The sequence below is a fragment of the Pseudonaja textilis genome, chromosome 2 (assembly GCF_049901715.1).
Source record: "Pseudonaja textilis isolate UNSWEBS1 chromosome 2, rPseTex1.2, whole genome shotgun sequence".
Classification (NCBI taxonomy): domain Eukaryota; kingdom Metazoa; phylum Chordata; class Lepidosauria; order Squamata; family Elapidae; genus Pseudonaja; species Pseudonaja textilis.
This window is the reverse complement of record NC_141991.1, coordinates 232,024,085-232,039,938: the sequence shown is the minus strand read 5'-3', so window position 1 is coordinate 232,039,938 and position 15,854 is coordinate 232,024,085. Positions and strand designations below refer to the sequence as shown.

Below are 15,854 nucleotides of genomic sequence, written 5' to 3'. Positions count from 1 at the left end.
CAGGATAAAACGAATTTGCTGGCCTCAGATTCCACATCCTGTAATAGCAAGTTATCCTGCTGTATCTCAGGTAAGGACTGATTTTTACTGGACAACCAGGCTGTGAGAAAATGACTGATGGCCCAGAATTTCACCTAGTCCTAATGCAATGTGAATCTCCTTGAGTGTTGCAGTCATGGACATTACTTCTTCCTCTCTGACGTTTCAGATTCACTACTATTGGAGATAATTGAAAAAAATGTGCAATTTTGCATAGAACTATGTGAAGCAAGAAGCTAGGTGTCATGTAAACTGTACAGTTAATAGCTAAGTGTAACGTAAATCCCTGTAAATGGCGAGCCTCCAATTCATTTTTAGCTGTAACTATCACAATCTGTAAGCCAAAAGCCTTTGTCAGCCTTTGAGATGCGTAGCCATGAGATTGGATCCATTGAGGATATAGCCCCTAACCACTGCATTGGTGATACTGCCACCTCCCATTCTTTTTTCTCTCTACCTTGCCTTCCTTCTATAAATACAATTTGTCTTTAGACCCAAGAGTGAACTATCAGTATCTTCTGTTCTGGCCACATTAGCTAAATTGCATGTTGAAGCTGTGAACACATGAAGGAATTGACCATATCATGTAAGTAATGGCAAGAAGGCAAGAAGGTTGCCTGGAAAAAAAGAACTTTGCTTGCCTGATGGAATGAAGAAGCAATGGCTCATAGGATACACAAGGAACCATCTGAGTAGTTACTCTTCTTTCTGTTGTTGCAACATCCATGTAAACTGTAACAGCAGCAGAATTATTTTTCTTTTTGTTCTCCTATCTACATCCTCTTTGCTGATGTTTTTTTTCCTGTCTTCAACAGAAAATCATATTGGGGAACTCATCTTCTAAGGATGACATCAATATTTTGAAAATGGATACTTGCAGGGAGAATGAGTTGCCATTTCTGAATCCCGAAAACTTCTTCGAACAAGCAAATGCTACTGCAAAAATTACGGTTGCTGGTCAAGAGACTTTTTGTACTGGAGAATACAGAGCTCTAGAATGTCTTCTTCCAGTATCATCTTTGAACCATGACTTCAAGAATCAAACATTTCTAACTATGAAAAGCGATTCTGAAAGTTCTGCAAATGATGAAATGCAATATCAGGAATATTTTCAGGAGAAAACTGAATTCAGTTCATATTTGAAAAACTCTGTTTGCTCAAGAGAGTTCCTGAATTGCGAAAATGTAGAACAAAATACAAAAGAACCTGAAACCCAACCTGCTTCTTTGGCCTCTTATAGTGCTGAGGATCCTTATGTAGCACCAGATACAGATAAATTACTCTCAAAGTATTAATTACATAATGATTTTTTAAAAACACTTATGGGACAATTGTGTAATTGCTGTTTTACTAAATAGTAAGCATGTAAGTTCTGCATGTTTTTTAAAATTACTGCATAAATTTGTTTCAGACTTGATCATTAGGAGGTAAAATATTCACATCATGGGGCCATGTTTCATGCTTGCCGTTTCCTAATAAAATATAATGATGTTGAATAGAAAAGAATGGTCTAAGAAACTTTGGATATAGAAGGAAACGTTGTTAGGAGTTGAATAGTATCCATCTTATGAGAAGGAAGGACTCACTGGAGAAGAGCCTAGGGCTGGGAACGACTGAGGGCAAAAGGGGACCATAGGGAATGAGGTGGCTGGATGGAGTCACTGAAGCAGTCAATGTGAACGTAAATGGACTCTGGGGATGTTAGAGGACAGGAAGGTCCGGAAGGAACATTGTCCATGAGGTCATGATGGGTCGGACATGACTTGGCGACTAACAACAACTATCCACACAACCTTACCTTCTGACCCAAAAAGCTAGTTAACCAATTGGTTAAGGCATCAGGCTAGAAGCTAGGAGACCATGAGTTCTAGTCCTGCCTTTGGGCCAGTCATTCTCTATCAGACCAGCCCACCTCATACAGTTGTTGTGGAGAAAATAGGAGGAAGGAATAATACTAGATAAGTTTATTACCTTATGTTATTTGTAAAGGAATAAAAGCAAAATAAAATCTAATAAAAATAAATTTGTTGGATATGCTTTTGCTGCAAATACAGTCAAAGCTATGCCTTCTTAAATTTTTTTGTTTCATTATTCTAATCTAGTAATCAAAGATCTCAAATACTGAGGGGAAAATGAAGTCATATAATTGTCAGTCAGAACTATTGAAGGTGGTGTAAAGATTGGTATAAAGGTGTTATAGAAATAAAAATAAATATAAATGTATAAAGGCTTTGTATCGTTTGTATGTGTACTCAGTGGCTGAAATATTTTCAACCTATCAAAAAAAAACCCTGTAAAACTAAAAAGCTCACTTTAAAAAGTTCATATTTTATATATTTATATAATGTCATATTTTATATATTTATATAATGGCAGAGTTCAAGATTTCTTGGGTGAAAGTTGTTTCATAATGCTTTGACCTGAATAGGTTCTCAAAAGTGTCAGTCTCTCTCTATGTTAAACTATTTCATCATCTACTCAATGTTGAGATGAACTAGAGTTTCTTGGAACAGAAAGATTAGAAGAAAAAAATATCAGATGGTTGCAATGAAGTGATAAAAGTGTTTAGAAGCACACAGTAGCTAAGAAGCCACTATCATTTTGCTTGTTCTGTTTTTCACTTGACAAAACACTTCCTTATTTTGCATATTATTTAGGACACATCTAATATGAAGATCTGTTAATTGAGGAGAAAGGATAAGATCTGAATTATCCATCTCAGAGATGCTGATTGCACAAAGCATTGCAGAAATGTTCAGTGGCAAGTAAAATATCCTCCCTTTCTGCCCTTCATGTATTTTAGATTACATATCCTTGTCAGTTTTTGTTGAGCACAGAAATGCTTATTTTGACTAAATGTATTTCATCTTTTTTTCCTCCTTTGGCTGACATTGAGGAACTACAGTAGATCAGGGGTGTCAAACTCAAGGTTCACGGGATGAATCCGGCCCACGGGGCCACCCTGGAAACAGTGAAGGGCTGGCCAGTGAAAATGGCCCTCCCAAGCTCCATTTTCACTGACAAGAGGGTTGCAGGAGGCCACCGAGAACCTGTTTTCACTAGCAGAGTGCTTGGGCAACTGCAGGCGCCCCAACAGAAGTGATGTTGAGCAGGCCACACCCATCCTGGCCAAGCCCCTTGACCAACCCATCCTCCCTGAGGTCAAACACAACCCTGATGCCGCCCCAATGAAAGTTTGACACCCCTGAACTAGATGGAACCCTTGTTTTTTGTGTAAGCAAAAGATGGGTTTGATTCATACAAAGAAGTCTGGATTTATTAAGCTTAAGCTATGGTTAAACATGGAATATAGTTCATTGGAAGATTGCCATACTAATTTAAAATTTTGCATTGATGAAAATTTTGCATAGTTTCCACTTTTTAATTCATTGTTTAAAATCCTGTTTGTCTTAAGTATATTACTTATACATGTATATTAGTTTCCTTTATTTTTTTTCTTTTTCAGTTTCCTTTTCATGCTTTGAAGCAAAACAAAATTGAAATAAAGCAATTTTAAAATAATACTTTACATTTATCATTTTCCTTGGTAATCTCTAGACTATGGAATATCCTCCTTGCTAGTTATGGTAGGATTATGCCTGGCTTTTTCATTCTCCCAGGCCTTTTGGTAATGTGCTAAATGTTGATTAAAAAATAGTAATAATTGCAGTTTTTTTCTTTGATGCTATTTTATTTTGTAAAACACTTTAGTATGTTTTAACCAATTGTTTAACCTATAAACCTGTTCTTTCTTAAATGGGAAGTAGTATCAAAATAATTTAAATAAAATAATGTCTGTCATTTGGTATAGCAGCATTCAGTGCATGGTTTTCAATATTATAGAAAGTTTTGTACATTGTTTAGAAGCTTTCCATATGTATCTTGATGTATGCAGCCTCAATCTCTCCCACTGATTTGCAAACATATAATTATTATATGAGTAAAAATAATTCTGCTAGTGTAACAAAACATCTAAAAAGAAAGCAAGAATAGAAAAATACACATTAAATTACATCAATTTTATTTATTATTTTAAAAGCAATCAAAACTTATAATAAAAAAGCCAACAACACAAACAACATAATAGCCTTTTCTTCTAATAATTTTGTAATTGTTTATAAATGGATTTCAAAGAAATACACAAATAGCAATTCAGGGAAAAGACTGAAAGCTACAAATTTAAATGCCAGTAAGTGTTTTTCACATTTATACAGTAACAAACATGGCATTCACATTAATGAGGAAGGAGTATCCGGAGAGTTTTCTAGAAAGGTCAAAGGCCTTGATTACTGGTATATTATACAAATTGAATTGGCTATAATGACCAGACTCTCCAGATTTGTCAGATCAAATAATGAATGTGTACATCTTCATTGCAATAGTAGCAGCACTGTTGCCTTATTCATACTTTTGAGATGCATTTTGCTTTCTTTTTAATGTAACTCTCAGTTTTTTAGCCCTCAGAAGACAACTTATACAATAGATCACTTTGTTCTCTCCCATTCATGGACAGAGATTCAATCATCATTATAGGTCCACTGAAATTGCTGAAAAGGTGAAGCAACAATGTCTGGCAATGGCAATGTGAACTCTTCCTGGTAGCCAGCTAGTAGCAGCACGTAAACAACATGTGCCAAATAAATGTACTGCAGGCTCTTTCACTTCTTGCAAAAGGAGTGCAAAGATGATTTTGGCTGTTGTAAATGTTCAGATAAAGATAACACACATTCTGTGAAATTTCAGTAAATTGCACTATTAATAGATTAAACTGCAAATCAAATACAGTACTTTTTAAACATTCGTAATTTCAAATTTCCTTAGTCTAAATCTAGGACTGAATGCTCTTCAACAATATTTGATAAATGCAAGTGCTGTTTATAAGCTTCTATAAAGTTTGCCCTAGTCCTTTCACATCAACCCAATCCCCCCTCACGAATGAAAGAGATTTCTCTTTTCTCTTTGGCTTCTTTGGTTAAAAAAGAGCTATTTTTAAGATAAATCTTTTTTCTTTTTGGTTTATGCTTTTCAGTTAAGAGCTGGGTATAAAGGCATCTTCTTTTACAGTTCCATTGTCCATAGAGAAGGAATCTGCTACATGGAAGGACAAAGAAGTAAATCCTAAAGCTTAATCAATCTTTCAGTTTACAATACCAGTTGGTTTGATATGTCTCCAGTGGATAAAAAAAAATAGTATAGAGCGCAGGTCTGAGGAAGGTGTGTTGATCAAGACTGAATTAGTTTGCAAAAGTCTATAGTCCTAAATCAGCGCTTCTCAACCTCGGCAATGATGTGTGGACTTCAGCTCCCAGAATTCCCCAGCTAATATAACATGGGTGTTGAAGCCTACACAGCTTAAAGTTGCCAAAGTCGAGATGCAATGTTTTAAATGCTACTTTGTCATACAACAGAAAATGAACATATTCCGATTCCTTTTACCTTAACAATTCCTGATTTTAGCAACATACACGCTCAATTGTAATTTACAATTATCAAACCATTTTTAATCTTTTTTTACGATTGGTAATTGGACAAGTTTTCGAACTGTCATTTTAGAATTTAATACTAATCAAAAGCCCAATGCAGGGACTCCATTTTTAATGAAGCATAGCGATATTGGTGCAGTGGTAGAATGCAGTATAACTCACTGCTCACTCCAGGAGTTCTCTTCTCACCGGCTCAAGGTTGACTCAGCCTTTCATCCTTCTGAAGTTGGTAAAATGAGGACCAAATTGTTGGGGGCAATATGCAGACTCTGTAAACTGCTTAGAGAGGGCTGTAAAGCACTGTGAAGTGGTATACAAGTCTATTGCTATTTCATGATGTCACAAATTAACCTCTTAGTTTTAATTAGCTGTAGTCATCAATTAAATAGCAAGTTATGATCATCATTGGGTTTTCCTAGGACATGGTCAAGAAGTCAAAATGGTGGTCACAATACATATAAAAATAGGCATTGCACTGCTGTGGTCAACATCTTGTCTAGTTCTGCCTGATTATTTTTTTCAATTCTTAATAGATATTTCAGTAAGTAAGCAGCTTATTTATTCACGCAGTCTCTACATATATTAATAACTGCTTTGATATATAATAACACTAAAGTTAAATTGTTGGTTTCACCTGAGGAACAGGTCAAAACAAAAAAGAAAACAACCCTTAAAATCATTGTAACTTTTCTTGGCTTTTCTTCCTTTCCTACTAATCTGCCCTCAAGCTTAAGGCATGAAGAGCAAGCAGCATTCCTATTGACATGCAAGGAAGTTCTGATTGTAAGTCTCAGGATTAAACACTTTCCTAATCATATCAATTTATTTCAGATGTAATAAAAGTAAACCTCGAATACTTGCTTTTTCATTGTATGTTTTAAAAAATCGAGGTATAGAATTACTTTGAACTATTTTAGTTAAAAGTGTTATATTGTTATTCTGTACCTATTCAGTCACAAATTTTTACAATGCAACATTCAATTTATCTGATGAATTTTATTAGAACTTAATACCAAATTGACTTGAGTGGATGTTCACAATAATGGTAAAACTAAGGGCTACATACCATGATGATATAAATTGCAACAAAAAGAATTATGTTCCCATTCCAACACTGGAGTCAATGCTTACTTTAAAAAATAATGGTAATGATAGGTAGATTAATTTGTTTCATAGTAATGAAGAAATTGAGGCTTAAAATGTGATTAAATCAAATTTGTAAAAATACATTTATGCTGAAATATGTCCCCTGTGATAGTCTATCATTTTTTAAGCTTGGCAACTTTTAAGATGAGGGGGCTTTAAACACAATTCCTCAGCCAGTATTTCATTCATCAGAAAGCTGCCAAATTTGAAAAAAATACTGTTCCAGCAGGAGTCATAAGACTGATGAGTTTCCTTCTTGGAGATCAGGAAAAACTCCAACCTTGAAGGAAGGAACTGAGGCTCCCTATCTCGGCTTTCAATGTCAAATTTTTCCATGGGGGAATCCATTTTTAGAAAGCAAAGCCCAATACTCTAAACCTTGCTCAGATTGAAAGTCTCTTTGGGGGAAACTTGGTTTGAAGGCTATTTTTTTTAAAAAAAAATTAACCCAGCTTGAGAGCTGGTATTTTAAACAAACAATAAAACCAGCCCTTTTTCCATCCCTTTGCTAGCGGGAATTTTTGAGACACTGTCACACTGTTCTATCATTTTCCAGATTAAGGTAGTAATTGTGAACTTGAGAAAATGCTCTGTGTGCTAGCAAGTATATTATAAAGTATACTCCAAGTGAGAACTAACAATGCAAAGATTTTCCAACTAAAAATTTAGGAGATTAATACAGGTGGTGAAAAGGTTGGAGAAATTATAAGGAAGTAATACAATTCTGAGCACCATTCTTATATATTTGAAGTTACACTGTTGTGATGTAATTTGTTTTTTGAGTAACACCATGACACATAGTACTCTTCAATTTAGATAGCAGTGCTTTTGTACAATGTTAACGAACACTCTTGGTGCATTCCACAATTAGAATATATAGGAATTATAAAATTAATTGATTTTATTTGCTGTATTTAAGAGGAAACATGTTCAAAATGGTTTGCTTACATGGTAGACTGAAAACTTTTAAAAATATAAAGGTTCAGAGAAGCACCTGAGAAGTGCCATTAAAAAAACATTGAAAGGGATTTCACAGCAATGACATTTAATTTGATGTAAAGAGATACAAAATAATGGACTGACTACACCACAAGATAGAGAATCAAATTTCTCCATTATGCTTGGAAATTCTCCATCAGGATTTGAGGACAACTTGGCAAGAATTGTGGATTATCTTTACAATTCATTCCTTTTTCATCAATTAACAAGTTCTGCTCATTTTCTAGGATTCAGCGTAGGATAATTTCAATGAATAGGCATTAAATGGTTAGCTTTCAAAAAATAATTTGAATTTCTGAGAAAGAGAAAACTGTGAACAGCCAAATCATAATAAATTGTGATTAACTAGGCTTGCATTGACTTCACTCCCAAGCATGGAAATATTACAATGACACATGCAGAAAAAGCAGAGTAAAATCATGCCATTTAAGGCTATGGAAAGAATACATCCATGTTCAGAGCCAATTTCATACTTGAAACTTTTGAAAAGTATTAAATATATTTGTGGTTATATTTTGAGCTTGTGTTGTGTAACTGATAAGCTTGTCTACTGTATAAATTGTCCGTTACTACTGATAATACCCTCCTGAAGAAAAAGAGGATCATGAAAATGATCATGGTGATAATTTCTAAAGTTCCAATATGAATACATATTAGTTAAAAATCATCAAATAAGCTTTAATTCTTATAAATTTTGAGTGTTCCTGGACTGCATCAAAAGACATTTAGGCTATTAATGCATTGTGGAAATTATTTTTAATAAACTAGTATGAACCAAAAGAACCGATATTTCCAAGAAATAAATTTCTTCATAGGTAGGAGAACACTGAACTGAAAAACAAAGACCATAGCTCAGCATGGTGTCTTCAATAACCCAGCTGCGTGGTTTCCAGCCTTCATAATTATGTACAGGATGAATACAGAACCTGGCATTTTAATGGTTAACAAAAGAATGGTATATATTCTTTAACAATTGCCCTCTATGATTATATGGTAATAAAATAAGCATATACACAAACTTAACTTTATAGGATTTCCAAATATAATATTTACATTTCTGCAGATATGGCTCAAAGTGCAAGATACAAAAGCATGAAATACTGGCAGTCAAAAGTCAACATGAAATATTAGCAGTCAACTTTTTGACATAATTGTGATTCAATTAGCTGATCATTCACTCAATTATTCACTCATCAGCTGACACAAGTAACATGCTACAGTCAGAGAAAGAGCCCAAGCAAATGAAACATTTTTAGGTAATTATGCAGCTGTGCTAGACCCATGTAATGTTTATATTCCGCCAGAAGCAATTGTTTGGCCAGTAAACTATTTGCTTCTGGATAACTCTTACTGTAGTCAAAACATTATCTTGAAACATTGGTGCTAGACAATCACAAATGGAGCATTCATAATATACAATTTAACCTCTTATGGTCTTAACTGCAGGGAAGTATTTGCAATTATAAACTCATGACTTATATGTCTTTATGAAAGTGAATGTAGCTTTATATTCTACATTAAAAACAAAGTGGAATGCCCAGGACAAACCTGAAATGTAATAAATGTATCTCCGAAGTTGAATATATGTAGTGCTTGAAGGAAAAAAAATCGATGGAAATCTAGAAAGTTTCCTTTAAAAGTCCGTTCAAATTTCCCAAATCCCATGTTGTCCAAATTAGCTTCCATAGATGAGCCTGATTTTCACATGAAGCATGATTTTTTTTTTAAAAAAAAAAACCTATTTAATTTATCAGAGCAAAACAGTATTTTCTTTTCACTGGGGCATATAACCACCTTGCCGTACAGTCTGTGGAAGGTAGCTCTTGGGCACCTCTTCATTTGTTACCATATCTGTGTTATTTTCAAGCTGCCCAGCCTGCTCCATTAGGTTAGGAGAAAATGCAGTTACGAAGTCCATTCCCTTTTCATCTGTTTCTGGGCCAGATTCACCCACTTGTGATGTTGGAAGCCTGGTAGTATCTTCCTCACTTACTGGAAAAATCTGTTTGACTTTTTCGAAATCTGGGGCTGTGTCATCCCAGCTACCATTTTGCTTGAAGTAACGATGCTTGGGTATTGAGCTGTCATTTCCAAGCATCTGTTGATCCTCTGGCCTCTCTTCTGAATCTAAGAGAGGTTGCGTAGATTCAGACCTGGCAAAGACTTGCACTGAAGGAATTTGATCCCGGTAGCCGCTGGGTATTACAGTTGAGTACTGCACAGTGCTGGAAGTGTTCTGAGCAGGTTCCCCTTCATCACTATCTGAAACACTTTGTCGAGGAGAAGACATGCAGGATGAACCTCCAATACCACTGCTGTGACCTTCTGAGGCATTCTTCTCTTTTCTAAGCAAGTCAAAAGGCTTCAGATCTTGATCTGAAAGGGATTTCTTGTCTTCAGCTTCAATTTCTACAACACTGACATCAGTAAAACTGCCCTCTGGATATATTTCCTCTTTTGAATTAAAATGCTTTAAAAAAAGACAAAAATATCATTATAATTATCTGTGACGCAATTTGATTTTAAATCAAAACTATATTCATTTGATGTGATCTTTAGTCTGCCTTCATCATTCTTTTCTTTCTGTCAGAAAGTCAAGCTTCTTCAATAGTAAATTCATGCAATGCCTCTTTGGTCTTTCAGACTGGTTTCTATCTCACTTAAACCTGCATTACTAAAACACATGATCTGAGAATGCAACTTTCCACAGATAGGTCATACCAGATGTTCTGCTGAATTTACATTATATTCCGTACAAGCCTGACAGTTCTGCATAATATATGGGATTTGTCCTTTTGATTTTTTAAAAATTAGGTGATTATATACTGAAGCTTCTACGATATTAGGATTTGTTGTTTTTAAATATACCATATAAGAAAATAATTACATTTTCTGCATTTAGTTGAAGATTTGGTCTGGATTCCAGTGGAGTTCTTCATCAAATGCAACAGTATCTTTTCTCCATGTAAACTCTAATTCAACATTAGGTTGACAGAACGGAGAAGATATTTTGTTCTTTTTCAATTTCCCCAACCAATCCCAACTGTGTAGTTCTCCATAAATCAACCCTAGGGAATTAGGAGAGGATGCCACATCTGGAACCAATAGTGAAAATTGCCTCTCTCATTGCTTTGTTATGTTTTTGTTAATTAGCTTACAATCTAATTTTGTTTTGTTTTTTTCTTTTTACCTTAGCTGGTGTTTGCGGTGACCACTGAGCAATTACACTTTTTGAAGGATCAGGCACATTAGGCCAGATGTGTTTTTTAATCCTAGAGAAAAATAAGAAAAAGACAAGTAAAAAAATAACAAGTGATATTCAGCTCAGAATTATTACATGTACATACACACACACACAGAGAGTACTTTAGTATCAATGCAGTTCTCCCTCCTTTGTACAATCAAGAATGACACACTGTGTGCTGAATATGTGGTGCTGTATGGGAGAGTACCACTAAGGATACTTACATATCTCGTTTGCTGAAGCAAACTAATACACCCAATAAAGTAACTAGCAGAAATGCTATGCAGACAGGAACAACAATTGCTTCTATTTCTCCATCCTCTGAAAAAGAAAACACAAAAGGAAATCAGCACATTTTCTTCAAAAGTTTATTAGTTTACTTCAAAATAATTTAAAAAACCCTTCTAAAATCTATTAATTTATAATGAAAATAACAAGTGAATCATACCTATCCTTTTGAACAATTCACATGTTGTATTAAACAATCAAAATTGACAAAAATAAACAAATAACCCAATTTGTGAATTATGCCACATTCCCAGGGTACATAATACAGAACAAAGTAATCAAACCATCTATACAGGACTTTCAAGTGGTCTAAAAAAGGAGGAACTTTAATGGGTACTTGGGAAGTATTTCATCCCAAGCTGATTCTTTTCAAACTGGAATATACAAAACTTACCAAATCTGTTTGTAGAAAATGTAAACTGAGGACCAGCTGTTCCTCCACTTTCTGTGTATGCAGTCATATGCACTACATACAAAGTATTACTTAATAAGGATGATAGTAAGTACTCCGTTTTTGAAGGGTCCACAGCCACAACTAGAAATTAAAAAAATAAGATTGACAATATTTTACATTAAATCTATCCAAACTAGTTTTCTTTAACCTTAATTCAAAGAACAACATTTAGATCTGATCTCACTATAGTCCAACCTTCATTTCTAATTTTATTAATTCTGACAAAATATTCTGTATTAATATTACTGCATATCATAACATGCACACACTATATTGGATAAAATACTGTGGCACCTCGGCCCCTGTTGATAATTTGTTCTGGAAGATGTGACAAATACCAGAACTGATGTACCAAGAAAACTATGTGACTTACAACATGACCCACTATTTTGGCTGGAGGAAATAGTAAGTCATGAGATAGCCAATGTCAGCAAATTCTCCCTTGCATGTCGATTACTGGGAGAAAGACCAGTGCTGGGACAAGATTACTGCTTCAAAAATGCATTGCGTTTTGAAGCAATCGAGTGCCAAGGTGTGACTGCACATATTTACTACAATTACTTTGCACTATTTCATTTATTTATTAATTGAATTTATACAGCTGCCCATCTCAATGCGCAACTCGGGCAGCTCATAAAGTTAAAAAAGAAACACAGAAAAACAATGGAATAATTTAAATAACAAAAACAATATTAAGCCATATAAAAACTATCAGGAAATTCAAAATTATAGCTTTGAATCCCACATCCAGGGGTGGGATTCAAATTTGTTAACAACTGGTTCTGTGGGCGTGGCTAAGTTGGTGGGCATGGCTTGATGGCCATGTTATTGGGTGGGCGTGGCCAACTCAATATCACTCACATCGAGGCATGCATCTCCTCGCCTGGCCTCTCATGACTGTGGGGATGCTGCAACAGTCGTAAGTGTGAAAAATGGTCATGAGACACTTTTTTCAGTGCCACTGTAACTCTGAATGGTCACTCCACACACAAGCAAAGTACCAGCAAAGGAGGGAAAAAAAACTCCAGAGACGTTCCTGAGACAGGAAGTCTAGTCCTGCCAAAACCGTAATAAGGGTTAACAGAGAGGCAGTTTCAGTAAGCAACACCAGAATGTTTCCTTTCTGCCTTCCTTAACAGGATTAGGCCAGTAATTTCTTCTAACAACCGGTTCTCTGAACTGCTTAGAATGTTAACAACCGGTTCTAGCGAATAGGTGCGAACTGGTAGAATCCCACTCCTGCCCACATCCATCCTTACAGTCAATACAGCCACTGTGCAGGCTCTAGTATATTCAGGGCCTTGCGAAAAGTTAACAGGATCAGTATGATCTCCAAAGTGGGAGTGGCAGCGGGGACGGGAAATGATGTTCCATACAGTTGAAACCATGACAGAGAAGGCTCTCCTTCTAGGCTCCAGCCAAAAAACATACTCCCTGGCTGACGTGGCCCAAAACGTAACTTTCCTCTCAGATCTGATTAGATTATATGTAATTGAAGAGAGGTGGTCCCTCAGATAAGCCAGTCCCATGGCAATGAAAGGCTTTATAGCTTATCACTAGCATTTTGTGTTATAGCCAGAATAAACCTGGCAACCAAGGCAGGGCAGCCCACAGAATGGAAGTATAATATGCCTACATTTTGCACCAGCTGAACCTTCTAAATACTGTTCCAAGGGCAATACAATGTAGAATGCATTGCAGTAATCTATATGAAAGGTGCATGAGTGATATTGAGCAAGGAATGCCACAACATAGTACAAGACTGTGAACAAGAGTCTTTGTGTACAAGAAGCAACTGGCAAGTAAGGTTCATCCACAAATCTAGATGGATAGTATCCCTCTGCTGCCATTTAGTGATTTTTTTTTGAATTTTTGCAGTCTGGATCTGGTAAAGCCTAAAGTAAACTTTGAAACCTTGGGCTAGGATATCATTTAAAAAACTAAAAATTAGTAACATAATTACCTTTTTCATCTCCAGTCCCTGTTCTATAGGAAATGGTGTAGTTTTTGATAAACCCATTTTGCTGTTCCACTGAAAGAGGTTCCCATACTAAAATAACTTCAAACTTTCCAAGTTTCTTTGTTTGAACACTGGGCCCAGTAGCAGGCACTAGAAATAAACAATATTTTAAAAGTTTTCCTCCCTAAAGGTCAACAATTAGTTTTCTTATAAACATGTTCTATTTTGTAAGCTACATAAATTCAGAACAGAAGGAAATGAAAAATTACCTGAAGTTGACTTTTGGGATTTGTCTGCAAGATGCAGTAGAGCAAATGCTGAAAGGCTATTAAAAGGACATCCTGCTAGAACCGTGATGGCGAACCCATGGCATGCGTGCCACAGGTGCCATGCAGAGCCATTTATGCGTGCACACAAGCCCCAGCCAAACTTACCTGCACTGTGCATACACGTGACTCCCAGCTGATATTCGGCCCGTTTAAGGCCTTTTTTGGCCTCCCATAGACTTGAGGGAAGCCTCTACAGCCTTTGGAGGTCAAAAACCAGGCCTGTTCCATCACTTCCGATATTTGGAGGCCCATTTTTTGGCCTCCAAAGGCTGCAGAGGCTTCCCTCGAGACTCTGGGAGGCCAAAAAAGGCCTTAAATGGACCGAACATCATCTGGGAGGTGCGCGCATGTGTAGTGCAGGTAAGGGGGTGGGGCGCATTGCATTGTGGGTGCCAGGATGCACACGCACATGCTACCACATGCACACTTTCGGCAAACCACAGCAAAAAGGTTCGCCATCACTGTGCTAGAACTATATCAACTTTCATGAAGGAGCAGCACTAGTTGCCACTATACCATCAACCAGTTTGAGGTTCTTTTGGTAACTTGTAAATTGCCTATGTTTGCATTCACAAAAAGCATTACAATCAACAGCCTTGCTCAATTTTACCTGGAGCATCAATAGTTCACCTAGGCTTTTATTTTGGATACATGTTTTGGCATCCAATTTCTTTCTTTGTCTGTCCTTACTGTCATATTTTATGATTGCAGCTAATACAGTCCTATAACTTTACTGTTTTGTACTCCACTTTGGTAATCAATTTATTATGAAAATTAGGTAATGTTTTATAAATAATATCATAAATCTATTATTGCATTGTGACATCCTCAAGAAAGCACTTGCAGTGGTAGTAAACTTACCATCTTGCTGAAGATAGGCCTGTGTTGATTCTCCTTCTCCTTGACCGCCGCTATATAAGGGATACACTGTTATGATGTAACGCTTGTATGGTTTTATGGTTCCTAAAAAAGAATTTTACAGGTTGTATTTACATAAATTAAAAATGCTAACATTGTGTACAAGAGATACCCTCTCACATGCATTTTTCCTCATAGAGAGAAATGTAACTTAATTTTGTAGTAACTATTTTCGGAGACATTTGAAAACAACTGGAGATATTGCTAGGTACAGTAGCAAAAAGTGCTTGTGCATTAGAAATGCTTGAAAACTTTCTAATTTTTTTGCAGTTGTTTAATATTGCCTGCAAGCTGCTTTAGGATTGTTATTGGCAAGATATAAATAATTGTAATCAATGTACACAAAGCTTGAAGACAATTTACTTTTTTCCAAATTGTCAGAATTGGTGGCATAGATAGTCCTTGAGTTATCACTATAATGGTCATAACTGCCCTTTATTAGTCCTAAGTCAAAACACCTGTTAATGAGTAGGTGACGTGATTGACCTAATAACTTTTTTGCAGTGTTGTTAAGCATTGAAGTTGTTAAGTGAATCTGCAGTCATTAAATGAACAATGGTTTGCTATGAGCATAGTTTTCCTTGAAAAACACGTAATTCCTGGAGGGAATTTTTTTGTCAAAGCTATCATAAAATGTCACATGGCTTCCTCACTTGGCAGTATCAGAGAAGGATGTACAACATTTGTTAAAAAAACCTTCCAGTTGAAAGTCTCTCCTTTACCAGCTTCTTCTTAGCAGCTAAAATAAATGGAATGACATCCATACAACTAAAATACCTTCAGGTGCGCTTCATGCATAACAAGCTTTAAATAACAGCCTGCTGCAAAAAAATAAAATAAAAACCCTATTTAATATCTACAATTCTAAATCAATTTCCAAATCTGCTCCACAAGAAGTTTCAAAACTCAAGGACACAACTTATTTTATTACTGTGCCCCCAACGTTATTTTCTAGGCTTTCTTTGAGCAGATGAGATGCTGAGGTAGTATCTCC

General features: G+C 35.8%; 2 protein-coding genes across 3 annotated transcripts in view; one reads left to right on the top strand and one right to left on the bottom strand.

The window, feature by feature from the left end:
• Positions 1 to 2,260, top strand: part of IL31RA (interleukin 31 receptor A) — a 48,197-nt gene extending 45,937 nt beyond the window's left edge. Inside the window, exons 15-16 of the mRNA XM_087927283.1 lie at positions 4 to 70; positions 855 to 2,260. Coding sequence (XP_087783409.1) covers positions 4 to 70; positions 855 to 1,334 — 547 coding nt within the window. The 3' untranslated portion in view covers positions 1,335 to 2,260. The remainder of the gene's footprint in view (positions 1 to 3; positions 71 to 854) is intronic.
• Positions 2,261 to 4,043: 1,783 nt separating this feature from the next.
• IL6ST (interleukin 6 cytokine family signal transducer) overlaps positions 4,044 to 15,854 on the bottom strand; it is a 29,131-nt gene continuing 17,320 nt past the window's right edge. For both annotated transcript variants that reach the window (XM_087927282.1, XM_087927281.1), the window contains exons 11-16: positions 14,804 to 14,905; positions 13,617 to 13,763; positions 11,594 to 11,734; positions 11,136 to 11,232; positions 10,858 to 10,939; positions 4,044 to 10,137 (exon numbers count right to left, since the gene is read on the bottom strand). In XM_087927282.1, the coding sequence (XP_087783408.1) occupies positions 9,442 to 10,137; positions 10,858 to 10,939; positions 11,136 to 11,232; positions 11,594 to 11,734; positions 13,617 to 13,763; positions 14,804 to 14,905 (1,265 nt within the window). In that variant the 3' untranslated portion in view covers positions 4,044 to 9,441. The remainder of the gene's footprint in view (positions 10,138 to 10,857; positions 10,940 to 11,135; positions 11,233 to 11,593; positions 11,735 to 13,616; positions 13,764 to 14,803; positions 14,906 to 15,854) is intronic.